Raw genomic sequence first — 27,791 nt, 5'->3', positions numbered from 1 at the left:
ACCAATGGGCCACAAACACAATAGGCTAATCATAGCCTACTACCGACTTTATAAGGATGTCAAATGACAGAGAAGTTTGGAAGACAGTGGTCGCCAACGTCTGCATCAGATCAGGCACAAAAACAATCATTCGAAGCTTCGTCAAGAAGAAATCATTCTGTCTCTTGGCCGACGGGCACTGAAGCCTTATAACCACCTTCACCACAAGATCTCTGCTCCTCCAAACGAGCACCCCCGTCGACTGAAATCAAGACATCCATTGGTGCCAGGCGCTCAACTTCTGATCAACGAAGCTGATAAACAAGATATCTCGATCTGCGGCTACTTGGGCGGACCATAAATGGAATTCCGAATGGAAGACAAGTGCCACCAGACTTCATTTGTTTATCTCCGACGCCGAAACACGCCCCATCGGCCTGACACTACAAGACAGGCATGGGTGCACCTCAACCGTCTCCGTACGGGCGTTAGGCTTTTCCGCTCCATTCGTCAATGGAGAATGTTCCCTTCCTCCGACTGTGAATGTGGTGCCGAGGATCAGACCGCAGACCACATCATCAATGACTGTACCATCTCCAAGCCACCTAACCGAGTGGAAGGTCTGCGCGTCATGGATGATAAAACCAAATACTGGCTGCTCTCTAGTAGCCTTCCAGTGTAGTCCGGGAACATCGTGAATCCGGGGTGATAAAAGGATAGAAAAAGATAGATCCTCGATCCCAGAGACTCACATGACGACGACACAGTCCGAGAGTCGAACCAGCGTCGTTTGATTTTGCTGCTTTATAAAAAGTCAGGCACTCAACCAACTGAGCTATGGGGGCAAACGTTTCCATTCCAACATGACATAGATTGGAGCAGGATTTCCCAGACTATGAGTCTCGACCACAACAGTGTCGCAAATCGTTACTTAATGGCTAAAAAATTAAAATTAGGCCTACATTTAGAAGTTGACGCTGGAAACTGCCTACCAAGGTGCCGCAAAGAAAATTATTTTTTGAAATGGAGTCGCACAATGAAAAAGTTTGAGATAGGCTACCCTGGTTTAGAGCATGACATGCTTGGCAAAGGTAGGCTAAAGGACAACTGCTGTTAAGATAGTCAAGCAAGTGCGAACCAAGACAAATTCGGCTAGGGCTTTTCAAACACAACATAAAAGCTCATTACATAGTTCATAAATCATTGTTAAAAATAAATAAATTGTCTACACATGTAGGAGCATAAGAAAAAAAATGATAATACAGAATAGAGCTTTTGGTGTCGTCAATGTGAGGTGGAGCATCTTTGGTAGCGTGAGTGAGAGACAGAGTGTCTTTGGTAGGCAGTATTTTCTTTTGAATGAAAAAAATACATTTTGCAGAGTAGCCTAGCCAAGCATTAAGTTAAAACTTTAGTAGGCCCGCAACCACATTAATTTCAAGAGTGAAGTTATGTCCCTGCATTCAATCCTACACTTTTCTAATTTTACAGTAGATGCGTTTTAAAACTAAGTAATGGCCTCGGGCAATCATGACCGTTTTCATACGAAGCCAAAGCTGCTGTGCATCTTGTTAGGTTGTGTGCCTGATCTATAAACTACAAATGTTACCAACAAGTTTTAAACAATTGTTTCAAAAAATGTAGGCAAAGTCAAAACGACGAGATGCGTTTAATAAAAAAATCCAAAAATCATCAGAAGAATCATACTTCTGAAAATAAAACTTTACATTATGCGATGGTGATTTTATGTGGATTTGCAATATTTATGTGCATCAAGTGGAGAAAGTTAGCTTATAGTTCAAGATTCAAAGATAACAGTCTTCTTCAGCGTGTCCATGAACTTGATAAACATTTGTCGGAACTAGAGGTAAGTTGTAGTTTCTATTACCCTAATCTAAGTTACTGTAGCCTATGTCAGCCTTTTTGAAGAAATAAGATATAATACTTTAACTTCAAAAATGGTCCATAAAATTATGAGCAGCAGCCAGGACAAAGGGTCTAGGCTTTGGGCGTTCTATTGGACCTAAACCTAGGATGATTTTAGAATACCAGAACCTTTTTCAGGAAGACCGGAAACTTGAACAACACAGCACGGCATATTATTTTTGTATGGTGCATTTGCACCCAGTCGATTTTGTTTTTTAGATAACTTTGCTTTTTAGAAGAAAACTACCTCCTTCTATGACGACTCAGGCAATTAGTATTCTTCATTGGTACGGTATATTATATTTTTTTAAGACTTTTTTGTCGTAGGCTATCCAAGATTATTGAAGATACAAATTAAGTGGACTGAAAGGCAAGGAAGCCAATCCTCGTGTACACCCTCCGACATTTCTTTGAGACATAATGACTCTGGTTTACAAGGCCAGGTTTGCAATAGGGTATGCAAGGTGTCAGAACTTGCACCCCAATTTGTGTGTGCCAAAAGTCTCAGTACGGCAACGCGAGATGACGACGACTATGCTTTTTTTGCGAAATGTTTGAAGATGGTGACGATATGTGAGTGATCTATTCAGAGTTAGTTTTCTGCTCCAAGGTACAGTATGTAGAGTCTGGGCAAAATTACACAATCTTGTCGTCAGGGGCGCCGGAACGATTTTTGACTGGACTGGGGGGGCAAGATTACGAAAAAAGGGCACTTTTTTTAACTAAAAGGCCAATTTTTTTTCAAGTTTTAAGATAAGTTATAGCGACAATGCTAATCTATCAGCTCACTAAGTATTGAGTAATGATAGCCTACAAGTGTCCGGTATACAAAGAAGGGCATCATCCTATATTATAATGATGTCACCTACTGTCAAGCCTTAAAGCAGCCTGCGGCCATGGCCGCTAAGTAGTGCTTGAATGACCGCCGGTGCTACCTCCTCAATCGGCCAAGTTTGGTCTCTTCTAGCCAATTATTTATTTTCGCAATAGAATTATCGTGGATTAAATGTCGAAAATATGTAGTATCAAAAAGTGAAGCAAAATTAGGTCAGCCCGTCATAATCGCCACTGTTGTATTGTGTGGGAATATTTGTTATTGATGGAATATATCCATCTGCGATCACCAGCGCTGTAAGTCTTGTTTGTAATTCCCGACGTTTATTTTAACAAAGTCTTAATCCGAAGTGCTAATTTACATCGGCTGGTAATATTGTAGTTTTTATGTCGATTCGATGTTGTCGGACATTGAATCGTTGTTAAAAAGGAGAACTAGGTTAGTTGACATCCGAGGGGAAAACATTTTTTGATCATATTTTGCAAAAATTATGCTTCTTTTAGTAATGTCTTTCACATCATTAAAATACTTATTACCTTGCCGGCGTCAACACATGTCGAACGTTGTTTTTCGTTGCTAAAAAGAATTCTAGGGGAGTGGTGAACTTCTTTAAAATCAGCCACATTGGAGACACTCGTGCGAGTGTCGGTAGATGGTCCCGCAGTACTGGATTACAATCCCGATAAAGCAGTTATTGCGTGGTGCAACGATTCTATTGTAGGACGTCGCCCAGGCCCAGACTTCAACAACGCTAAGTGATCATTTTAGCATTGTTGCAAGTTTAATGCTATTTACTTGTGCTATCGTTGTTTTTATTTTGTATTTTGGCCTCCAAGCACGCAGATCTGGCCGCCGAGAAGGAGCTCCGTGTAGGCCACGATGGCTGCCGAAAAAAAACGAGTTTTAAGGCCTGAAACTGTGTTGCAAAATTTTGTGCCGTACATATTATTTTGAGGCAAAAAGGAAATATTATACTTAGGCTAAAAGCGAATAGCACAAATTGTTATATTGCAAAATGTGCAGTAGCTTACATAACTTTAAAAGGGCACCATTGCCTCCCCTGCTCCTCCATCTGCAGAAAAATTGAGGGCAGGGGGGGTATCCGCCCCCCATGCCCTCCCGCTTCCGGCGCCCTTGCTTGTTGTTGATGGTCTCTTTCAAGTCTAGTTTTGCCTCCCTGTTGTTGAGATGGAAGGCAGTCTTTACAGTTTTGCTTTAGCTGAGCTTCAATTTCAATTGATAGAGACATCCTTGTATAGTAGCAATGCCTTGGTTCAACGTCATCTCAAATGATTGCCAGTCTTTTGTAGAGTGCAAAATAGCCAGGTCATCAGCATATGCATATTAGTAAAGTAGACTACTTGTCGGATGTGGTATAGGCCTAGGCTATGGCAGAGCGTGAGTATAGTTGTTGCAGAGAAAAGGTGCCAGGACTAATTTTTGTGAGACACCGTATTTGAGACGTCGCAGTCACTGAGTTTTCCGTTTCCGTTGGTAAGGGTAAAACTACTATTGTGGACAAGTTCCATGATCATTTTGATCATGGATCTGTCCTGGAGGAGACTAGTTGGTAAAGCAAGCCACTGTGCACAATGTGTCATAGGCTACTGTCAGATCAACCAACACAACCCCTGCTAACGTTCGGTACCCGGTCATTTGGTCGACAGGACGTTTGGTCGACAGACATTTGGTCGACAGGACGTTTGGTCGACAGGACGTTAGGTCAACAAAACGATTTATTTTAGGGTTAGGGTTAGTTAACTAACCATAACCCTAATCTAACCCTGACTCTAACCCTAACCCTAACCCTAAAATAAATCGTTCTGTCGACCTAACGTCCTGTCGACCAAACGTCCTGTCGACCAAATGTCTGTCGACCAAACGACCGTGCACCCTAACGTTCCAGGCCAAAAAAAACTTTTATTGATCCGAACAAAACCATAATTTATATTTTTTTCATTTTCTTATCTTTACTTGACAGATGCGTCATGCTTCATTAGAACTTGACCAAACTTCGGTAAGAAAGAATGCTGGAAAAAGCAAATCGCAGTCCAACGAAGAAAAAATGTTAAATTTAAAATTGCCTTGCCCTAAAGGAGAATTTCAATTGCCTGGAATGAAACAGTGTCATTACATCTTAGAGTGCAACGACATTTACTCCGATGATCTTACAATGGGAGTCTATTTTGAAACAGGAAAAACAAAAAAGGTAGCTACGGTACCAAAATCAATTCTTTCTAAAACGTACCCTTACTTTACAATCAGTGATAACATCAAAAACAATGTAAAGTTGATTAAATTACGTGATTTAATTTAGTTCTCAGTTTTCGCTGCAAATGTGTGCCTTTCTGGTTAAATGATGCAGGATTTACTGAGGCAGCCACGTTAGTATTTGCTTATGCTGCTGCACGCAGTATCTCGATAATCCTCTTTGCACCAAATTAGAAATCGTTAGTTGACTCACTGGAAATAATTAGGCTCAGAAAAGAGTAGGTTACGCATTTTTTTATTTTGAATTACTGTACAAATAAATTTAAAACCTACTTCTGGATTTTAGCTACAACGAGGCACATGGAAAGGTCATGATGTTGCTCTCCACCATCCTGTTATGCAAAAAGGAAAGTCACGCATATTAGATTTTCATGAAGCAGCAAATCATCTACTGGAAATGAACAGTCCATACACAATTCAACTGGTTGGGTTTTGCAACGTTTCAAAGTACATTTAAGCCTCTTCTTTTCTTTAAAAAATTTCTACAGCAAATTGGGTATTTTAAACTCCTACTGTAATAAGTGACTTGACAGTTTTATGGACTGTTAAATGAAGTTTGTAACAATTAGCGTACACGGCATAATTACTAAATGAGTACGGTACTTTTATGGGGTCTAGTCGGTAGTCAGTTATACAGCAGTTCTGATAACTACCGGATTCAATAACTTTATCGTTTGCATCTTCTCAACCAGCTTGAAAGATCAAGAGGTTCTACCTTTCATTATACTTGGAAACAATATCATTAGGGTTGACTAAATGTTAGGCGGATGTCTAGCAACCATTGTGTTAATCACGCAGACTACAAATTCCATGTGGGTTGTTGATGATATAGATTGCGGTCTGTTACTCGTGTCACATTTATAGATTGCAGACCGAACGTTTTCGTTACGAAACCAGAACCTCCGGTTGTGTAACTAAAATTCCAGGGTCGAGCTCCAGCTGAAAACCCCCGGTAGCTAATCGAAATTGATGGTGTAGTGGGGCAAGGTTATCGATGCCAGAAAATCAGACGATGAGTGGTGCTTGGTATTTATATTTACTGTTTATATTCACTGCAGAAGTGCAACTGAATATGGAAGATCTTATATTGTCACTGATTATTACAAAAACCATGATCTCAACCGCTTCATTAAAACACAAACCCATAGAAAAAGCGACGCTGCAGCCAGATTGCGATTAGCTATTTCTTACCTCAAAGTTCTGCTTTTCCTTCATACATCTTCTGGTGGTAAGTGATATGTTTCTATCAGTACAAGCAGTATAAAATATCTGAAGATTCTTGCAAATAAATTTTAAGTTTACAGTTTGAAAGCTAATAGGTTACTGCAAAAATGATCTCCAAAAAATAGTTTAGTTTCACATAGCCTAAAGACTAGGCTATAGACCTGAGTTTGGACCGAGATAGTTCCAATAACCTTTTTTGACAATCGAGCAAAATGATTTACTATTGGCTATGTCACTCCAATGTAGCCAAAGTGAAGGAGGGCTGAGTAGGACTCCAATCTTACTCTCAGGACCCAATAACAACCCAGACAGCAAACCCCTTCCTGTTTATATTAATTTGACGTTTGTAGACGATGTATCAACGCAAAAAAGACGAATATTGCTGTCTGGGAAGTCGCGACACTGTAGGTCAGGCGTTCTTAAACTGGGGTCCGTGGACCCCCAAGGGGTACGCGGACTAGTTTTAGGGGGCCCCATGAAGACCCAATGGAAATCTTAGTGTATAATTCCAAAAATGGAATAAATTTTTCAAAAGAAAAAAGATTAAGTTGAAACAACTATCCTATCAGCCCTATCGAAGACGAAGCCACAATTTTATGTTTTTGTTGAAGACAAACAGCAGCATTTTTCACATTAATGAAATTAAATCAAAGATATTGAAAAACAATCTGCATTCGCTATTTCTTAAATTTAATAAAACATAAATCTTGTTACCAATTCATTTTAATTCTATTGCGTTATGTCCAATTCATGCTGGTCAAAAAAGTTTCTCGAACTAGGCCACAAAGGGGTCCACGCAAACCAATTTTTTTTTTAAGGGGTCCGCGATAAAAAAAAGTTTAAAAACCCCCGCTGTAAGTGAAGCACAGTAGCCTCCAGAGAGAGCACAATACGGAGGATACAATACATCATATTGCATTCAGCTTACGAACACTCGCTTATCTTTTTTTACAATAGCATTTACTATGCCGTTCATAACATGTTTTAACATTTGAAAAAATAACGCTTTCGATAAAAATTGGCGTTCGGATAAAAATGCGTTCTACTGTGCAGCTGTGCAGTGTGATCATTGCAACTACCTCAATCAAAAATAGATTAAAAATTTGGCTTTGATGACAGGTCCGAGAATTATGTGCGATTCTAACAACTTGGCTGAGACGTTGAAGCAGTACGTGGTAACTTTTGACCAACAAGTGCTTTTAGCAGACCTTGATGATCTTCCATTGGTTGATAAAGAGAAAAATTCGTCGGCTCAATGCAAGCATCAGGTACCAATTTGCTATGACGACCTTATAAAATACAGCTACAACGTTTTATTAATGTAACTATCTTATTATTACAAGCACTAGTGCAAGTCTGAAGTAGCCTAAGGTATCCAGCAAGGTTCCGTTTTGTTTTTTCAAAGCTAAAAAACAACTATTTTAGTTATTTTTGTTTTCTCAGGATGTGCTTGCTAAGAGAACGGACGTTGAGAGATCGTTTCTTGCTCCGGAACAAGAGAAAGCTATCTTCCAATACTTGCCTGAAAGCCCATTCTCCAAACGGTGGAACCAAGGCATATCTGGCAAAAATCAACCGAATGTTTTAGATTCTCAAGGCAGATTACCTCCATCTCTTGATGAAAAAGTTGATATATTTAAAATACCTAACGTCACTGAAGCTATTTTATTATTGAAAGCTCCTTACTCAATAGAAAAAGATCCTTATCAAAAGATAGGCTTGGAAATGTGGAAATCATTAGAAACAATTCATTTGCGCTGCAAGAACAAAACACCGTCTCTTCGACCAACTGTGATTGAAGTTTTAACTAGTTACAATAAGATACTTGATGCTGTGTCTTGAGTGCAACAAAACATGAATTGTGTTTTATTTAATTATTTTGTTTTAAATTGCCATTTCAACGCGGTGCCAACTTAATATTACCGATATTCATATTTTTATGGGCGTGAGAGCTGCTGAAAAGAAAGCAATAACATTAATTTTTGTAAAGTACGTATATCACTACATATTATTTCACGCGCAATGTACAGCTGACAATGTTAGTTTACTACGTATTGTGTAAGATATAGCCTACTGTAATAACCTGTGCTCTCCTACCGCTATATTGTACTTCACTTGAAGTCAATAATTATACATTATACAATATGTCAATATCTTACAATCTTACATCGTTTTGATATTGTTTCCACAGCTGCCATAGCGAATAACTAGGAAAATGAATGTAAATTGACAGAAATTTTATTTCTAATTTAAATCCCGAATTTCACACGTTTTAGAATCGGATTCAATTTCTCTGGCGATAAAGCGCCACACAGTTTGCACATGGAGGTTCAAAAAAAACTTTTGTTCAAAGACCACCACTGGTCTTTGGTTAAACCCAGTGGTTTCCATCGCAAAAATAGGTTTTCTTGAAGTCGAAAAACATACATGGGATTTACTGTGTGCTTGCTCAGACCAATAACGACAACATAGGCTACACTTTGTGAATGGTTACTCCAATAGATAACCCAGCTATTTTAAAAAAATGACCCACTTTGACCACAAGCACTCTTCCACTGTAAAATTTTAACGATAAATTTATCGCATTGAAGTGGCAACAATCAAAGCTAGAGAATATTCTTACAAATTTTGAATGGAAACGCTAGGCTTCAACAACCAACCTCTATCATAGTCGATCAGTGGTCAAATATAATTAAACACGGCTTTGCCAGATAAACATTTAATTAAATCGCAAATCATTTGTCAACAATTAATTGCTTGCCTAAACTTAAACGCCAGTCAACATTGAAATCGACTGTTTCTGGAAGTAATGATGGTAGGCTACTGTTAAACCATCTCTTGTAACAACATTCTTCCTTTTTGGAAACGTTTTATTCTTTACCAGCTTTGCAGTTGTTTCACGTTTTTCTTTATCTTGCACAGGAGATGTGGTGCAGCGTCAATTGCACAGAACTTTTGTGCTGTGGATTATTTGTTTTCACGTCAAGAAAGATGGAAGTAAATTGTCTACCACAGGGTCCTCGGCACCTTTGGCTGATAAAAGTTTACTTAGTTTAAGGCGATCTTGCTTAATTTTGTAACAATAAACCCAAGGTGCGTCTCGCTGTCTGTCACGTACCACTAAACCATTTGTTACCGCTATTTTTGCTGAATCAAGTCTTTCGTTGGAAAATGGTGATACAAAATTACTGGCATACGGTGACCGTTTCCTTCCACTGCCATTATCATTGACTGCATCTTTGAAAACTTGATCTAGCGCACTATCTTCTCCGGGTGTTTCAATGTCAAAGTGGTCCACTGCTTCGGCCGCTGGTGTGTTAAAGTGAATAGCAGATTTTCTTGACGGTGAATCAGGTTTGAAATCTGGCGAAAGCTCCAACTGATTGCCAGAAGAAATCTATGAAAAACAATTTCAAAAAATGCAAAATTTGTCAAGCAAATAACAAGTTGATATGACCCTATAAAGCAGATGCAGTGCTAAGTCACAAATGGGTTAATTTAGCAAAACACTACGTAGGCCGCAGCCCACAGTCTCATAATTTTATATCCGAGATCGGGAAACCACGGCACGCAGGCCGGATCCGGTCTACTATACAAAATCATGCGGCTATAAATTACAGTAATTATACAATCAACCAAGTGGTAGGCCTATAGTATATAGCCTAATTTACTTGATGGATAAATAATATATATTTCTATTAATAACAACAATATTATGACGACAATAACAACCGAAAAAGTTCATGTCAGATCTTGCGGAATGAGTGAATTCCTTGCCGCATGAAAAATATATAAACTAGGCCTAACTGCGCTTTCATTATGCTCTGGAAATAAGAACGTAGAGCGATTCAGAATGTAAATTTTGACTGGTTGGTACCGAGGTTGAGAAGTAAGCCCAAGCTGCAATTTGGACAAAGTTATCCGAACATGCAGCTTTTCCAAAATACACCACTAAAGTTAGGATCAGTGATGAGTACCGGTGATGCAAAAATGCACTTTCACCGATATGATTCTGTATAATAATTAATAAGCATAGCCGCTTGAACAATGTTAAAAGAAAATCTACGCAAAGTTATTTGTGCATAAAATAATTCGACTGTAAGGTGAACTTTTAGTCGTAGGCTACGTATTGTCAGGGAATCACTATGTCTTGTGTACGGATAAATGTCTTGTTTATTGTCTTGTGTTGCTTCTTTGTGTCAACTGTGTTGGTGATTGAAGATTCAATTGTTCTAATAGGTCGGATAATGTTACTTTTACTTGTTTGAGGCGTGATTACGAAACTTAATACGCATAGTTTGTTGAAGATACCAACACCAATGCACGTTCTTAAGAATAAGATAAATAGGTTGCTTCCAAGACACTGTAGGCCTATTCAATAAATGGTGAAATATTTGAGGCACGTTTTGAAATCACCAGAGGCTATTGCCACGTTTTCATCAAAACATGTTTTTAATATCTCAATTTCATTTTATTTATAAAAAAAACTTTATTTAACTTAAAATTTAATTTTATTTATAAAATAAACTTTATTTAACTTAAAATTTAATTTTATTTATAAAATAAACTTTATTTAACTTAAAATTTAATTTTATTTATAAAATAAACTTTATTTAACTTAAAATTTTATTTTATTTATAAAATAAACTTTATTTAACTTAAAATTTAATTTTATTTATAAAATAAACTTTATTTAACTTAAAATTTAATTTTATTTATAGGCAAATTTTATTTATGTGCAAACTAATTATCATGGCAGTGACAACGCTATAAAGAAAAAAATAATCATTGCATCGGCCTGATGCTAAGTTTCAAAAAAAAAAAAAAAGATAAAACTTGACGGATAACATTCATTTTGGCTTGTAGGCGACAAAGCGACTTGGAAGACCAAGGTTTCAAAAGTTTTTATAAGATAAAACACTCACAATCATCGATCAATAGTTTATTTGTCACAAACAAGAACGTAATAGGCTACATGTTTTGAGGTATGCAATTAATATACACATCACACAAAGCAAAAGTTGCACAAGTTCCCATAATGGCATGGAGACAACGAGACGACCATACGGTCTACTAGTCAATTGCCACCCTAATCATCATTACAGACCAAAATATTTGATTTCCTAAAGTTAAGTCGATATCGAAAATTACAAGTTTTGATTTAAGTACGAACAGCACCTGTCTTCTGACGCCGTAATTTTTCGAATTTCCACCTCTCAGTAACCTTGGGGTTGCAGGGAGACTTCGCCCCTTCAGTATTTCTGATTGTGACATCTCCCATTCTTTCCAGGTGGTTGAGCGCAACCCGCGTGGCGATCGTCCCGTGACAAATGCATTGTTGTAACTGAAAAATAACAGTAGCCTACATACGAAATGTTTTGTGTTTTTTGCATTCAACTTTATAATCTCAATTTAAAGTGGTAGTAACTGATTTAGCAAGCCCTTTCAAAGTATAGCGAAGCTATAAATGGGATACAGTAAAGCAGTGAAAGTTTCTATCATGAAAGTTAAATTTTAGTTGTTATAAAATTGTAGGCTAATTATTAATTACAAAACACACAAAATTGGTCGATTTTTGATTAGCAATTTCATTGTGGGAAAAAATGCACTCTAGATTAATTGCCAAGTAGAGCAAATACACTTACTACAAACCAAGTAGAGCAATTAATTTTCGTAGGATAGCCTACCCTACTCTATGATTATTATTGATTACGTCATAAAAAAAAATTTGAGAAACTTGAGCAAGATTTCAGTCATAAAAGAGATGTTTCTTTGATTGTTTCTGAATTTCACATTCAGAAAAACTAAAAAACCTATTTAAAATAATAAAATTATTTTTGCTACGGTACTAAAAATTGGTCGACCACTGAATTATTTTTTGATTTAATTCCAACAGTTGTCATCTTTTGCATCTGCTTACCGATTAAAATTAGAATCGTTCTCTTCTGGTGTCATTGACTTATGCTCAAAAGTGCTTGCATCAAACCCAACAACTTTTGCCATCATTTTTCGACTTTGAGGTAGTTTTTCCTGTAAGAGAAAATATACCTTTCAGAAGGTCCAACAACCCCCACAGTTTGTTTGATAGGTTACCTTAACAAGCTACTCTGCCAAACAAACATATTATAAAAACATTTTACACAATTTTTCCAACAGCGTAAGCTTAAAAACAATGTAGAGTACAGGAAAAGGGTGACAAATTAAAAAAAAGGGCGAAGTTAGCCCGCTTTACAATAAACTCGATATCATTGGGCCTACTAAGTTTTCAACACAGCAAACACACATAGCCTGCATAGCAGGCTAAGAGAGTGGTGCACTTCACATCATGACAGACGAGGCTAGCAAAAATTAATCTGCCAAATGCCCAAGGCATACACTAAATTACCGTACGATTTTTTTTTATCAAATTGACAAATGTAGCCTACCAACATGCCTGATAAAAACATAGTTTTCAGCTACATTTTGCGCAAGACAATTATCTAGGTCTAGGACTTAGGCAAGTGTAGGCTATGCGTTGTACAAATATGCATAGGCCTAGGCTACAACTACGCACTCTTGATCTTAATTATTATGGTTGTAGGCTATTTATTCCAGCCTTGATACCCAGGCAATAGCAATATCATTGTCTACAGAAATACTCCACCTGAGCACTTGGCAAATACGTCATGTTTGTAGGAGCCGGCACCGACTTTTGATATCGAACTATTTCGCTACTTGGTTTGTAGCCGATGTTGTAACTGGTCAATTCATGAACTGGGGGAATGCTGCGATGCAGTGCTGATCGCGAAGATGAATCTTTGCTTGTTGAAAGACGATTATGCTCTTTGAAGCTTGAGTGTGTATCCGGTTTCTAAATTAATCCCACAAATGCTAAAGTTATGCTAAGCGATTTCTAAACACATCCCAATAATTAAATATTGTCAAGTTTTCTGTGTTGACTGATAAACATTCTGGTGAACAGTCTGTTGAAGGGATAGTCTAACTTATAGGCTATCCAGTCCACGAAAACCGTGTTTGCCACTTTATAAGTTATAATCACTTATAAACTTTGCTTGTTAGCCTACAGTTTATTCTTGTAGTCATACCGGTACAATTTAATTTTAAAGTTAACTCAAGCAAACAAATTTAACATCTTTTGGTAAAACTTAGCTTTGCAACAGTTCAGTAGCCTACCAATAATTGTTTGAAATTTCATAAAAAACTACGTAGAAACCCGAAATCGTAGCCTATTACCGTAGCTATTGTTTACTCTTCAACCAACTTAAAACCATAGCCTATTAAAAATGCATAGTTTGTTTTAAAAGATACCATACTCTTACCTGAACAATTGCTTCTTTCATGCTTACTCCTGGCCTTGATGGACCACTTGTTTTCATTCGACTATTCGCCGTGGCAGGATGACTTTTAGTACTAGCCATTTAACTTTGGTTCAACAACAATTCGTTCGGGTACCATAAACAGAATTGTAGTTTGAAACAATGCCTGCGCTACATGTCCATCCCCTCAGGTAAGTGTCATACACTATTAAGTTACGAAAAAAGTTTATTACCTTGATCACAATTGCGCCACTAAGCAAATTACTTATTTTTTCTTAAGTACGCGCCATGGCGCCACACTGTTTGATCATAAAAATTCTTATCGTTGGACTGAAAAAGCCTCTAAAAGCATATTCGTGACAGTTTTGCACACTTTGAAACACTGGTAGGCTACAGGTCCAGTGACAAAGTTGGCAAAGTAATTTTTCCGCTTGTTGTTGAAGTCCGCACCGTTAGCTCAATGGTTACTCGCTCGGCTCAAGATCACGCGGCGTTGGTTCGACTCTCGGGGTGTGCGCTTGAGCAACGCATTTCAGGACCACTCTCCCTTCAGCGGCACCTAGGGAATGGAATAATTCCCCGGCAACAACGTTTCAACAATCGAAAACTTCACTCTGCCAATCTTGGTAACCGGCCCTGCATCAAAAGCCTCTTCAAGCAGGCCTATGCAAAACTACCAGGAATAGCCAGTCAAGGTTTTGGAAGTCCGAGGCTAAAGATACAAAAACCAACCAGTCGCTTGTGAATTATTATCTTATCCCCTAGATGCGTCTGAACTGAAAGTTGTCCTTGAAGAACTTCACCCAAGCCACCGATTGTTTAATTACACCATATTTCTTGTTTTAAGGAATTCGTGTTTATCTCGTGAGATATCGTATTAATCACAGAGTCTTGAAACCGCCTAATAAAAAAGATTTGAATCAAAAAAATAGTGGGAAACAAGCTGAACTTCATGTTCAACTTCGCTTGTTATTACCAAGACAGCTGCGGTGCATAGCTATGGCACTATCTCCGCCTAGGGATGACCTAACCCTCGACATTTAAACCGAATCTTACCTGCTGCAACAGTTAGTTCAAGGACTTGTGGGACAGTATGAACAAATACGGTTTTTACGTGCTATGACATATTGGGTCTTGACTCTTATGCTTGAGAATAACCGAGACGATTGAAATAGAAAACGCCGGTTGAAAAGCAATGCGTGTATGAGACAATTCCAGGGACAATTCATAAGCTCTTTTGAGTCAAAGTTTCAAGGTCTTATTCGCTTCTAAAATGATTTTATCGGTACCCATTTAATTACTGTACCGGTATTATAATTTCCACTAATTGTCACAATCAATGCGCAAAGCCTAGCGGCGGGCTACTTTGTATCTTGACCGAACGTGCTGTTTTGATTGTAAAATTTTTATGCGATATGTTATTATCGGTTACTGACCTGTAGTGACTTCTGATTGCGAAATCTTTATTATGTAATGTATTTCCAGAACATTCATTCAGAACAAACCTGGAATGTTCTTTTGTTTTTCACAATTGCCAAATGTCGTTTGTCATAAGGATGTTTACTAGTAGATCTGTGATTGCGAAATCTTTATTATGTAACGTACTTTCTAGAACCTTCTACCCTACGTGACAATCTGGAAGCTTCTTTAAACTTGCTTGCTTACGTTTAGTGCAACGTGACAGAACAATGAATCCTTATGATGTAACATTACGTAACCTTCTCGAAGTTACTAGACCGAACAACCTTCTATAAATAGTGGTGTAATTTGCGTAAATGATTATTGATGGATATTATTATCATGAGAGTTGTGGATTGGTAATAGGTGCAGAGATTATTGTTGATTGAGAGTTAAAGCAATTGAATACAAGTAGATGAGAATTGGTGCTGATATAAATTGTGTTCGAAATTAGAGTTATTTGAGAAGCCGTTCGTTAAAGTCCTTCAAGAATTTTCATTATCATTTCACCAGTAGAACTATTCGACATTTAATTGACTGCCTTTCGGTAATATCCCATTAAACTACGTCATTGAACCTTTCCAAGTCTCTTTCCTGGTAAGAGATAGAAAGAAACCGTGACACTAATATACTGCTGCTCTGCTTTCGTTTCTTAGTACGCAAGCAGTCGTATATAAATGAACAAGTTTGATTGATAACTGCAGTTTTTTCTACAATAGACCATGGCGGCAATTCCCTACCTACTCTTTCTTGAACACCGCTCCACGGGATTGGGCTACGTAGGCTACCACATAGGTTATTACTGCAGTTAAGGGCTATTCATTATTCAAACACAGTAAAATGTTGTTTTTACTACTTTCTTGTATGACGTATTTTAAACAACGCAATATGACAATTTCTCCCTGATGTATAATATTTGAAATTGAGTGGCGTAGCGGTCAGTGGAGTGGTGCCTCACTCTACCGGCCCGCGTTCAATACTCGGTGCGTCACGGGAAGCCTCACTTAACTCTTAATTGCACGTCTTAACGTCTTAAACCTGCCTTAACGTCTTAATCTGCACGTCTTAAACCATTATGGTTTTGCCACCTTTTCCTTTTGTTGGTTTTGTTACTGTATTTCTTTTTCACAATATCATTTCTTTTGTATTCTGACAAAGAAAAATAAATTGAATTGAAAAACTCTAATAATATCAGCACAACATAAAATGTGGTTATTCGTTAGCAGCGGCCATTATTTTTTTTATGTGGGCCGAAACCGGAGGTACTGCAATACCGGGACAACCCGTGGGTGCGACAAAGCGAGCTTTGAATCGACAACCCGTCTTCAAGCATACATTTAGTACAATAGCCCAGCGATGCTGGGCGTCCCAGGTATTAAACTGAGAACAAATACTACACTTGATCTTAGCTCTTGAGACAGGGATATCTAAAAAAGGGGATACGAAGGCTTTTATTACGTGTGACAATAGAAGGGCTTTTGTTTATCGTAAATAATCTTTGTATATCGTAAAATGACAATTGGCACCGATAGTAGTTTAATAAATCTTGTTATGATAACTTGCATTGCGCTATTAGAATCAGGCCTGGATATTCACAGCATGCTCATAGTTGCTTGTTAATTCAACTACCCATATACTTGCTTTACATCTAGCCTCCTGCAAAGGCTTTGTTATAAAAAACAGCTTACTGGTAACTTTTCGACTGTCTTTGTAAACAAGTATTCTTTAAATATACTCTAGGTAACATTTGCTAACTGTCTTCTGTAGGTCATTGTACCAGCTGCACTACAAAACTTTCTACGATTTTAAAAAGAACCAAATGATTAAAGCACTACAAACTACCGCCCTGGTAGTGTCATGAAAACAAGACAATCGCTGCGAGCCTTCATATCCCCTTGTCTAGATATCCCTGTCTTGACAGCCGAGAAGCGAAGTTCGAAAGAAAGCTCATACGACGAAGAAGCGGCCATTATTCAATAAACCTTACCGATACCATCGCCTTTCTTCCGAGAAACCACATACAGCAACAACCCACGCATAATGAAACGAAATAATTTAATTCATTGGAGAAAATATTCACACTGGCCCTACAAAGCAGTTAAAAAGGAACCTCTCATGCTTAATTGCTTATAAACAAAAGTTCATCCACTAGTCGTCTCTTGGTGTACTTAGAGCTGGCAATTCTGCAAAACGATAACATAGCTGATGTGGTAAAACGCATATCAGGAAGTTCACCATTAAATCTTCATTCACACAATTGAGAAGTTGAAGATGCAGAAACAACTCGCAATTTGCCGACGTGTGTTTGCCGTGTGAGAAATGAAATGACGCGAAAAAGGTTACGCGTCACCTTTAGATCCCTGGTATCAGCACCACAGTAAAAAATAAGGATATATTAGTTTTTGTTCCACCGCACAGCTATCCAGGTTTAAATTTTTTACTCAAAAGCTTTTGTTTTAAATGCCTGATTCTATCGTCTATATCAACGAGGCTGGCGTGCTGGTGTTCGTCAGAATTCGATCTTCGACCAAGCAATGACGTCTGGTTTGAATTGTCGTGGAAATATTCGGGAGACCGTGATTCCAGTTCCAGCATTCTTTCTTCAAGCACTTTCAAACGAGAGTAAACGTCTTTTGGAACAGAGGCTGAAAAAATATATCCCAGCTGGCATATCAGTCCGTCAATGTAAAAAAGACCGATTTGGAAAAAAAAGCATTCACTTGCAAGGTGAGATTCTGTCAAATCATTTGATTCTTCGTTAAAAGAAACCTTGTCACAACGTGTTTGTGTTTAACATAGGCTAAAACGCACAAAGGTATCCTACATTTTGTAAAGTTTTCTTTCATTAATGTAATGTTAATAGTGAGTGAACGTATTTTATTCTTTAAGTTAAAACTAGGGATGATAAAGTCAAACGTGTCTTAAAATCAGTACTTTTCTCATTGCATAGTTGCAGTAAAAGAAAAAAACAGTAAAAGTTTATAAAATACACCACCTATAAAGTATATCCAACTTAACAAGTATACATGAATTCTAGTTAGTGGCAAACAAATCCGACAACTCACTTTTATTTAATCTTAGGTGTGTTTCTAAATTCATCAACCGTTCTTGAGTGCTGGGCGGACAAGCTGTCTGAGCATCTAGACTTGGTTCTGACTTGACAGAGGCGCACCACCGGCCTTGGGAGTTGATTTGAGTTTGAGGACCTTCAATGTTCCTTACGCGGTTCACTGCAGCAAGAATAGAATGGAAGTGTATGGTGGAGAAGAAATTGAAACATTTCCTGTCGTTTGTCCTTACTGAGTAGCCTACTCCTGTGGAACAATCGCAGTCGTGTTTGTCACTTCTTACCAGCTAACAAATCCGTCTTTTTTTGCACTAATTCAATGTTTACAGACGTTAGATCAATGCAAAAAGGTGACTGGTTTCCCATCTAGAACGCCCCTGCGGCTGTTTACGCTATTCTGGACTGGAATTTCATTAAGTCAAACCATGGCCGTCAAACATAAAATTTAAATCTGATTCCCAGTGGTAAAAACGTAGATTTTTGAAAGTGAAGTCAATCTACGCTGTGTGTTCAGGGTCCACCTTCAAACACATCATTTAGCATCTTAAAAAGATATTTTTGCATACCTTGCATGTGTGTACGATTGGAAGCTCTTCTTCTGTAGAGAGCATGCGTTCTTGCACAACCAGTCTGCGGCCTGCAAAAAAGAAGAGTTTATTTTTGAATAAACTAATTCGAGCAAAGTGTGGCTTTCCGCAGTTTCCAAGTAATACATTGTCGAATAATAATCCATCAAACTCGTGTAATAATGTAGTATCTAATGCTGCCGAATCGTCGAAAAAAAACAAAAAACAGTAGGGTAGGTGCGGGACCCATGGGACAGATTTTTTTATTTGTTAATAACGACTCCCACATAAATGCTACGTCGCCATTTTTTCATAGTTTGTAGATCCACAGACATACGAGGTATGATGTAAAAATTATTGAAATGCAATAATTAGTTATTGAGTTATTCAACATTTTATCAATGTTGTTGGTTGTCCCATGGGTCCCATGCCTATGGGACCGATGGGACAGTGTTATGGGACCGATGGGACATATCTAAAATTGCTCAAAAGAAGTACAAAAAATGATTTTATGAACTGAAATTGGTTATTCACATTAAAAGTGAAAAATCAACATGAAAAGTCAAGTTCCTTTGTCAATGTTAGTAAGCAATTGCAATATCCATGTGTAGATTGTCTATACAGATGAAACAATCATTGAGAAACGTAGAATGCCGCTTAGGCGTGTTGTTATATTAACTGGTTGTGGCAAGGATTATTTTTTCTATATCTTTTGAGAAATTGAGGTAACATTCTCATTGTTTGGAAAGACAAATTAAAATGCCTATTTAAAATGCCCTTGTTCCATCGGTCCCGCAATCAGCAATTTTGAGAAATATTTTTCTGCTGTCCATTCTGTTGACATCTGAAACTCCATTAGTATCACAAACCTTGCTTCTTATATCACTGATTTAAAACAACTTTATTGTCAATCATTGTTATTTCTGATATTTTCCACAGATTTTTTTAATCCTATAGCTACAATTTATTTTAGGGTCTTAAAATTAATATTTTACCGCCATTGTTTACACAGTTGAGCTAGATCCTACTCCTTTCACGTGCACAACCTGAGATACATATTTCGTGTCCAAAATCAATATTGCCAAAAAATATTCACTGGAGGGCAAGATATCGCGCTGTCCCTGCGGTCCCCGTGTCCCATCGGTCCCGCACTTCCCCTACTATAGTTTTTTTTCCTCATGACTACTCTAGACAAGTTCAAGTTCTTTTAACTCCCATATCACAGCAACTTGTAGATTTTCGTTTGTTTGAAATTGCATGCCACGCACGCCCTTTCAATGTCGCGTTTGTACACAAATAATGGGCAGAACGATTTTTCGGTTCGATGCAACTTTGCAATTTCTACAAAATATCAAAAACCTTGATTTTTCGAATACGGTAATAGGAATATTCAGGGCAATGCTTGCCAGTAAAATCCCATTTAAATGCAACTGAAGCTCATTGTGCAAGAAATGTTAGCAACCACCATCAGACTTAAAATCGAAAACCTTGGAAGTGTTAAAAGACATTTTAAAAATGCATTACGAGAAAAGAAAGTGTCACTGCAGGTGCAGGCAACTGGTCAAGCTTGATGTTTCAGGATGAAGACCAGGCTTCTTTGAGGCAAAATGGAGAGAGAATTGAACTGGTGCAAGCAACAAAACCACACTAGAGAAAGCTTTCTATTTGTTTTCAACTAAAACTCGTAAAATTATAATTCTTACACATCTTCGCCGCTTCTAAGGAAAAATTCTTGTATGTTTTGGTCATCCACAGCGTTCTGAGCGTGTGAAATGAAAGCTTCTATACGTTGATCTAACTGCAATCAACATCATTAATTCACGAAAGACTTTGATGAGAAATAAAAATAAAACAATCACAACTGTAAGCTATGCAACAAGAAGTGCTTATAATGTTAAAGTAATTTTACAGCTAAATAGCTGGTGCATTTAAAACGTAAAGTGGTTAAAAAAATAACAACTTTTCAATCCGAACAATGTTATTCTTTCTCATTTTGATGCTGCTCACAGAGTTAATATGATATCGTTTAAAAATCTCTTAAAATGTCTGTTTAAGATTTATTTCTGGCGGATCAAATGGAGTTTAACATTATACAGAGCTTGTTTTTTCAAATTAAAAAAGTATTTTTGCGGACTTTATGACATTCATCAAATAACGTCAGAGATACATCCAGAACTTAGCATATCAACCGTTTTTTTACATTGATGCAACGTGTCCAGACATTGAATCAACATAAAAAACTGTTGATTTGCTGTCTGGAAATACGCTGCGAAAGTCCAACAGGAAAGCTTTACAACTTTAACGATCCCACATGCTTTACAATATTGTTCATGTTACCTGTGCCTTTGGTACTGTGATCTGTATCATATCTTTATCAAAGCACACCTTTGGCTTTTCAACGACAGTATCAGCTTTTTCCTGTATAAATATACTGTTGTAATAGCAGCTCAGAAACGTAAGATTTTTAAAAGCCACATTTTCTTTTCTTAACTACTGATGAGTGATGAGATGGTATAAACTGTAGCCTAACGACCTAAAAACACAGGCAATGCCAATTTGCAAATCTATAACATTAACAACGATTAGAAGCCGGTGCAATTTTGTTTTTAAAAATGTAATTTATATCGCTTCGAAAAATAGTTTTAAGAATGCAAAGTGTGATTACTGAATCTTAAATCATTGCAAAACTGCAAAACTTCTAGTTTCAGGTTAAAAAAACGACATTTCTAGATTTTCCTGTCACCGGTGTTGTCAAATGTTCTTTAGACTTCCAACACAAGTGGCAAAATGCAGTCCAATATTTGCATGATAAACATAGCGCAAAGTAGCTCAAAAACATATAAAATATGATAGCCTACACATTCGCGATTTTGACTTCTATCGTCACAGATCAGCCTCTAATTACATTGAAGTTTGCCTGTTGGCATGGCCTGTTTATGTATGTAGAGTAGATCAACATGGTAAAAACAAACTACGCTGATGAGTGATGGTATATCGCTAATTACTAATGGGAGGAAATATTGCTCATTAAGACTGTTTGGAAATGAGAAGGATTATGTCTCCATGAAGATTGAAGGGTTGGTCCTTGTGGTGTCAGAATCAGGTATTTCTGGTCCGACTTCACAGTTTTGTGTTTTTACTTGTGGAATAAAGGTGCCAGAAGAATTTTTGGGTCTTTCTTACCTGACTCCATGCCTACTTTCAATATATATATTTGCAATCGCAAATATCATATTGAAAAATAGCAGTAATATTCTAAGTCTATATATAGTAAATATACAATTTTATCTACCTGGAGAGACCGAGACAGCTCCTTAACAACAGTTGGAAAGTTCTTTGGCAAATTGAGATTTTCAAAATTGTTTGCATCACTGGAGATTTTCAAAATATCACACGTGAGGTTTGCCTGGAATCGTAAAGCAGATGAAAGTAAGCTTCAGTTTGATTTTAATTACCAACAAAAGCAGATTTTGACGCTGGTAGTTGTATTACATGAAAGGATAAAATCACAAACGAAGATGTACTATTTAGAATGCAAATCAATATAGAAATTCTAAAAACAAATAAAACAAGAAAATTGATGTATTTTGGCCATATGATTTGCAATAATTCTATTCAAAGACAACTGGTGGAAAGAATAGCAAATGGAAAACGAAATAAGGGCACACCAACAAGGATTCGGACTAATGATATCAAAGACTGTTCAGGCTTTGCTTACAAAACTAGTCAACAGCAACTTTTTAATCAAAAATGGCTTTGAGTGTCCCTCAACACACTTTTGGTGCTGGTTTCAGTCGATGCTGTTTTACTAGCAAATCAAGTGCTTAAAATATTACATTTTCTATTGTTAAATTTCGACCTATAACAGTTGGGAAAGGTAGATTTCATCATGTTTTTGTTGTTGTTGTTGTTGTTTCAGTCCATTGCTACAGCACACCAGTATTGTGAAGTTTTAAAATGACAATTTATGGGATATTTAAAAAAACAACAACAAAAAAAGTTTTGCTTATTCATTGATAATATCACACCCTAAAACAGACTATGGTCTTCGTGTTTTAGTGGATTTGTCTAATGGATAATATTTAGCAGTATTATCCATCAGACAAATCCAATAAAACATGAAGAAGAAGATCCCATTGTGATCACACTTTAACTCACAAATTTTAGGCAATGTTGTCAGCCCGGCAAAGTTGTGCTGTTTTACAGTACTAAAATGAAAAATGTCATAAAGCAAATATTTTTAAATCTGAAAAGGATTAAAAACACAACTGCTAATCTGGAATCAGCACAAAATTCACTTTGAAAAGTTTGCCTGTATCTCTGGTTGAAAAGTTTAGCATAAATTGGATGAATAAAGTTATTACCAACCCGAAACAAGACATGTTTTTTACTTACCTTAGTTGCAAAGTTATCTAAAATCACAATGACTTCTTTTAGCAGAACAATGTCATCCATCTTTAATTAGCTAATACTAACTTCAAAAATACAAAAACCAAAATTTACACATTAGTCTTTACAACAAATAACCAGGGTCAAAAATCTCAAATGATTGGTGAAACTTCAATGTTGGATTTAAAACATATCACAAAAAATGTGGCTATCAGCAACGTTTCAATCACAGAAATATCAATAACAGAAATATCACAAGTTTCAATAGGAGCAAGCAAGCGATTTACAGACTATTCTCTCAGCATATATTGTTATTTACTATGATGGTTGATGAATTGCTTTTGCTAGGGTCTTGTGTAGACGATAGTAAAATCTTTACCAGCTCAATAAAAAACCCAAAAGTATTTTCAAACCATGAAAAGTATTCATAAGCTAAGCAATAAGCATCATATTCATCTTTTGTTTGTCATTAATAATTATATTACTCAGAGTAATATAATTATTATTTACTCATACTAGCCTACACATGCTTAACTGAAATTATTTCCAGGATGTAGCAGCACTTTTAAAGGTAAGTAACTAATTGATAAAAAAACATTTTCAGATTAATTGCGACAAAAATAAAGAGCAAGAAAACAAAAATTAAATTTTAAAGAAACATATCAAGTTGTCGCTGCATGCAAAGCTTGCTTTTAAAACCCGAAATTTATTTCTGTGTTACATTTCATGGTCGATTCGCTGAAAGCAACAGAACTGAAAACTGGTAAAATTTTAGCAATATGTCAGAAATTATTATTTAGCTAAGGTGGTATATATATGTGATACTGTGTGTACTTAGAAACAAGCAATTTACAAATCATGCATGTGGTAAAACTTCCAATGCCATCAAGTTAGCTACGATACCGATACTGTGCATTCAAACGTTGTACTGTAGATAAAAATTTCATTTTTAAGAGTATAAGCATTGCAAGAACAAATAAACCAGTTTAATTAGGTTCCCAGGTCTGCTTTGAGAATGCTGAACAACATGTATGCTCTATAGTATCTATGCGTCATGTAATTTGCACTTTACTCTCATAATGATGCAAATTGACTCTTACTATGTCTTTTAATTTGCTATTTTACACATACTGTATTGGAATTTGAACTTTTCTGATTTTATTTTGTAAATTGCCTATTTCCCTTTGCACTTTATAAACAAATAAGATTTTTATGCTATTGACAACAGTGCCAACTTATGATTTCCACTTTCCAGAACACATCAAAAAAATTGAACAAAATAAGGAATTATCATATTTTAAAAATCAAGTTTAAACAATGCATTGATGCAAAAGGTTATGATACAGCATTAGAAATCAATTTCTTGTTTTTTACTATCTCCAGAATGAAAAGTTGCAATTAAAATAACATGTGAACAAATTCCTTGCTACATTGCTGTTAAGTGAATACACCACATACAATCTACAATTACTAGAAATTCATTAGTCCATTCTTGCTTTAAGTTTTCGTGTAGTAACTTTATCAGCTTCAATCACATGAACAACTGCACCCCAACCAGACCCCGCATCACGATCTACAGAGTTAAGCAGTGCTTGAGAAATGCATTCAAACAACTCGTCAGGTTCCATGTTAGGTCGCCACAAAGCCTCACACATTCCATACAACTGTATGGAACATGTTCCTGTTACAACAAAATCTTCTGGTTCCATTGCACATCCAATTAAGTCACATGAAGCTATAAATGGTTGAGATGTTTTTGGATCTAAACCAGCAATAACAGGTTCAATAAAATATGGGCCGAAACGCTTTTCATACAATAAGTTTGACACAACACTGAGAAAAGTCTTCGGAGACATAGGTCTGTTTTCTCTCAGTTCATACAACTTTAACTTAAATCGAAGTTTTTGTGCAACTGTTTGTACATCAGTGGCAAGACCAGTAAGTCCAATGTACAATCGGTCATTCATTGGGAATATCTTCTCAAAATCCATTCCAACAGTTTGTGCTTGAATGCCAAACCGCAAGTCAGAAGCAATTGCAACACAGCCCTTTCCTTTCATGGCTATAGCAGCCCCTCCATTATATGACATTATAGACATGTTGATGTTTAAATTAGTTTGACAATACACAAACTTTAAACACTTATTTTCTACACCTACAATGTTGAGAAGTTGCAACAACGACTTTGGCCTGGTATCAAAGAATTGTTTTATATGCACTGATTTTAACAATCATTCTTTTAATATATATTACCAGAAACACTTAACAATATTTTAACATACGGTACTGCAATGATATATAAAATAAATATAATTATATATACTACATATGTACTGAAAAGTTTGGGTGTTCATTAGGACAATTTATCATTTCCAGCACTAGTTAAAACATTCATCTGAAAAGTAAGTGAAGCAATAAATCAACCTGTTTGTCGTTGCTTTTATTTTTATCAGATGAACGTTGCAACTAGTGCTAAAAACGACGTACAAAATATATATAACAAATATGCAATATAATACAGAAGGCTAGAATCTGCCTAACTAGATGCTTTGTTTAACTTAACATTGTTTCTCTGGTCCATCACACCGTTTATGCTTTTGCATAAAACCAGGATAAGTTAGGCTACTCAATTGGACTACTAAATAACTTGATGTTTCATCTGATCACCATTTATACACTTTTTTACAAGCGAAATTTCTCAACAAGTTTAGTATGTAACTGAAAGTCATTCTGCACTTCCAAGGTGCTAATGGATTTGCAATGATATTCTTGGCAGTTAGTTTCCACATAGTTTATTTGCTTCTACGAAAAGCCCTGGTACAGTGCACGAAAGGGCATTAGGTCATTCAATACGGATGCAACCTAGTTCACACCCTGGACAGTTCGTACCCTAAAAAAATTGAGAAAAAAAATTAAAAAAAGCCGAAGTCGCTGATTGCGCTGAAATTAAGTAGGCCTAGATGAGAAAGGTAGAGAAGTCAATCTTTGCATTTACCTTCAGGTATGCCATATTTGTCTGACTAAAGACATAGCCGCAGGCGCATACTGTGAAGCTGTATTGAATGGGTGCAACCATGGCCACCTGGAGATGCGGCCTGATTTGTCACATTTTGCATATTTTGATTACAGGTACTGCTAGTGCTTGACTGACATTTTTTGAGATGAGTAATTTTTTTATAAGACAAGAAATGGTGTGTAATGCCATCTCTCAGATTTTTACAATTTTTGAATATGTGAAATAGAATGTATATACAAGGACAACAAAAAAAAAATTATCAAAATCAGAGTTGTACTTTTCAAGATGTCGCACATTAAAAATATATGATTTTTAATTGTCACGCCTGAGCGATTTCATTGATTTTTCTTTTTTCTCAAGATCTAGTAGTAGGAATACAGTGAAAATTGGTTTTCTACCATTTTCGGGGTCAAGGAATTCAAAAATGTTGTCCTTGAAATGATTAACACAAACAAAATATCAAAAAATTTGACTTTAAATTTTTTTAAGCACGCTACCACCAGGAGGCGCCCCAGGAATGGTGACAAGTAAAATCAATTTTTTTTTTTTGAAAATCAATCTTCGTTGATGTGCCATTCCAGTAAACATAAGGAAAACAAGGCCCCAGCTTGTTTTAAGGTGCTATAATGCAGAAATAATAATGATAGTAAAAAAAAAAAAAAAAATCCAGTGCCGCATCACCACAGCAAAAAATGGTAAAACACTAATTACAGATAAACATAATAGACCATATGTAAGATTCACACACACATAAGGACAAACACTACTACACAGTCTGATTACATACATATTTCCAATTAACATTTTTATATAGGTAGCTTGTAAAATTGACCTCTTGTTTGTGTTCAAGCTTTATTTTTACTGCAAAAAGTTTCTTGAGCAGATAACAACCTTATAAAACAACTATATTCAAATTAATAAGTTACAAAATGCAAATATGCACTTACTGTATTTCTAAAGTACATTTCAGGTTACAAATTAGCATGAGCTGTAGGCCTAAATCAGACATAAGTGTGTTGTCCTGACTTTCTTGATTAGGAGCATGACAGTCTAACCGGTGTTCTCTTCTAACTGCTTGCCGAAACTTCATCTTGTTTTGAAGCTCAGTTTTTCCAATCCTTTGAAGTTCTTTATTTTTTACTTGTAATTATTTTCTATTATATGAATTTCAAAAACCTCATCAGTACATGTTTACCTCAGTTGATAGTCATTTATAACTTCTCTTTACATTCGAATTGCTGCCATGTAATTCATTTCATCTTGAGTGAGTTTGTACTGCCTCCCATTGATTGTTGTTGGAACTTGCAGTTTCAGCAAAGTGCTATCCAATGGAACCCAACAAGAATCCTCTGGTATTTGCCATTGGCCAGTAAAACATCTGTGAAAGACCAATGGTGAAAGCTTCTTGTCCCATTGACAGTTTGTCCCTTGATATATCTATCTTGTAGTAGACTGCGTGTTTCTTCAATATCCGCTTTAAGAAGGAGACAAAAAGTTATCTTAGGCATTGTGTGAGAGCAGTGGTTGTATGCTGCTTCAGCAGATAAAATTTTGTTGGATGGAGATGCAGTAAGACTAGCGTTGGTCAGCTTTCGCTTCACACTACCCCCAATTCGGTCACAAGGTGACTTTCCGTGACTTCTGGCAAAGAAGGACCAAGATGCTTTTATGCCAAAGTCTGAGTGATGGTATGTCAGGTTCAGAAAGTTTTTGAAGTTTTTATACTGTCCACCACAGCCATCAG

General features: G+C 36.6%; 4 protein-coding genes and 1 non-coding gene across 5 annotated transcripts; 1 reads left to right on the top strand and 4 right to left on the bottom strand.

Annotated features, from left to right (window-relative positions):
- Positions 1–1,735: 1,735 nt before the first annotated feature.
- On the top strand, positions 1,736–8,239 carry LOC145786677 (protein O-mannose kinase-like). The gene is made up of 6 exons (XM_082598388.1): positions 1,736–1,846; positions 4,722–4,949; positions 5,298–5,458; positions 6,070–6,239; positions 7,355–7,503; positions 7,679–8,239. Exons 1-6 carry the CDS (start codon positions 1,745–1,747, stop codon positions 8,075–8,077), a joined length of 1,209 nt encoding a protein of 402 aa, XP_082454514.1. The 5' UTR covers positions 1,736–1,744; the 3' UTR covers positions 8,078–8,239.
- A 29-nt stretch (positions 8,240–8,268) lies between these two features.
- On the bottom strand, positions 8,269–13,678 carry LOC145786678 (uncharacterized). The gene is made up of 5 exons (XM_082598389.1): positions 13,555–13,678; positions 12,879–13,085; positions 12,156–12,265; positions 11,414–11,579; positions 8,269–9,632 (listed from the first exon to the last, which is right to left on the bottom strand). The coding sequence occupies exons 1-5, from the start codon at positions 13,651–13,653 to the stop codon at positions 9,213–9,215; spliced, it is 1,002 nt and encodes a 333-aa protein (XP_082454515.1). The 5' UTR covers positions 13,654–13,678; the 3' UTR covers positions 8,269–9,212.
- Positions 13,679–16,249: 2,571 nt separating this feature from the next.
- LOC145787035 (U2 spliceosomal RNA) lies at positions 16,250–16,434 on the bottom strand. Its single transcript, XR_014291355.1, has one exon. It is a non-coding gene; the product is annotated as a U2 spliceosomal RNA (small nuclear RNA).
- Positions 16,435–17,050: 616 nt separating this feature from the next.
- LOC145786394 (MAP3K12-binding inhibitory protein 1-like) lies at positions 17,051–23,152 on the bottom strand. The gene is made up of 7 exons (XM_082598040.1): positions 23,038–23,152; positions 21,935–22,048; positions 20,980–21,060; positions 20,346–20,440; positions 18,643–18,713; positions 18,075–18,239; positions 17,051–17,654 (listed from the first exon to the last, which is right to left on the bottom strand). Exons 1-7 carry the CDS (start codon positions 23,095–23,097, stop codon positions 17,428–17,430), a joined length of 813 nt encoding a protein of 270 aa, XP_082454166.1. The 5' UTR covers positions 23,098–23,152; the 3' UTR covers positions 17,051–17,427.
- On the bottom strand, positions 23,118–25,243 carry LOC145786395 (proteasome subunit beta type-3-like). The gene has a single exon (XM_082598041.1). The coding sequence runs from the start codon at positions 25,128–25,130 to the stop codon at positions 24,513–24,515; it is 618 nt and encodes a 205-aa protein (XP_082454167.1). The 5' UTR covers positions 25,131–25,243; the 3' UTR covers positions 23,118–24,512.
- Positions 25,244–27,791: the final 2,548 nt, after the last annotated feature.

The sequence above is a fragment of the Aplidium turbinatum genome, chromosome 17 (assembly GCF_918807975.1).
Source record: "Aplidium turbinatum chromosome 17, kaAplTurb1.1, whole genome shotgun sequence".
Classification (NCBI taxonomy): domain Eukaryota; kingdom Metazoa; phylum Chordata; class Ascidiacea; order Aplousobranchia; family Polyclinidae; genus Aplidium; species Aplidium turbinatum.
Note: the sequence above shows the minus strand (reverse complement) of the source record. Positions and strands in the feature narration are given on the sequence as shown.

What these genes read in the sequence shown, in the direction of transcription:
- LOC145786677 (XM_082598388.1), top strand. Translation starts at nt 1,745, where the DNA reads ATGTGCATCAAGTGGAGAAAGTTAGCTTATAGTTCAAGATTCAAAGAT. An exon ending in AACATTTGTCGGAACTAGAG is followed by an intron (nt 1,847 to 4,721) that starts GTAAGTTGTAGT and finishes TTTACTTGACAG; the next exon opens with ATGCGTCATGCTTCATTAGA. An exon ending in CCTTCATACATCTTCTGGTG is followed by an intron (nt 6,240 to 7,354) that starts GTAAGTGATATG and finishes CTTTGATGACAG; the next exon opens with GTCCGAGAATTATGTGCGAT.
- LOC145786678 (XM_082598389.1), bottom strand. Translation starts at nt 13,653, where the DNA reads ATGGCTAGTACTAAAAGTCATCCTGCCACGGCGAATAGTCGAATGAAA. An exon ending in TGAAAGAAGCAATTGTTCAG is followed by an intron (nt 13,086 to 13,554) that starts GTAAGAGTATGG and finishes GGATTAATTTAG; the next exon opens with AAACCGGATACACACTCAAG. An exon ending in AACGATTCTAATTTTAATCG is followed by an intron (nt 11,580 to 12,155) that starts GTAAGCAGATGC and finishes GTTATTTTTCAG; the next exon opens with TTACAACAATGCATTTGTCA.
- LOC145786394 (XM_082598040.1), bottom strand. Translation starts at nt 23,097, where the DNA reads ATGGATGACATTGTTCTGCTAAAAGAAGTCATTGTGATTTTAGATAAC. An exon ending in CTTAGAAGCGGCGAAGATGT is followed by an intron (nt 18,714 to 20,345) that starts GTAAGAATTATA and finishes TCTTTTTTGCAG; the next exon opens with GCCGCAGACTGGTTGTGCAA. An exon ending in ACACCTAAGATTAAATAAAA is followed by an intron (nt 17,655 to 18,074) that starts GTGAGTTGTCGG and finishes ATATTTTTTCAG; the next exon opens with CCTCTGTTCCAAAAGACGTT.
- LOC145786395 (XM_082598041.1), bottom strand. Translation starts at nt 25,130, where the DNA reads ATGTCTATAATGTCATATAATGGAGGGGCTGCTATAGCCATGAAAGGA.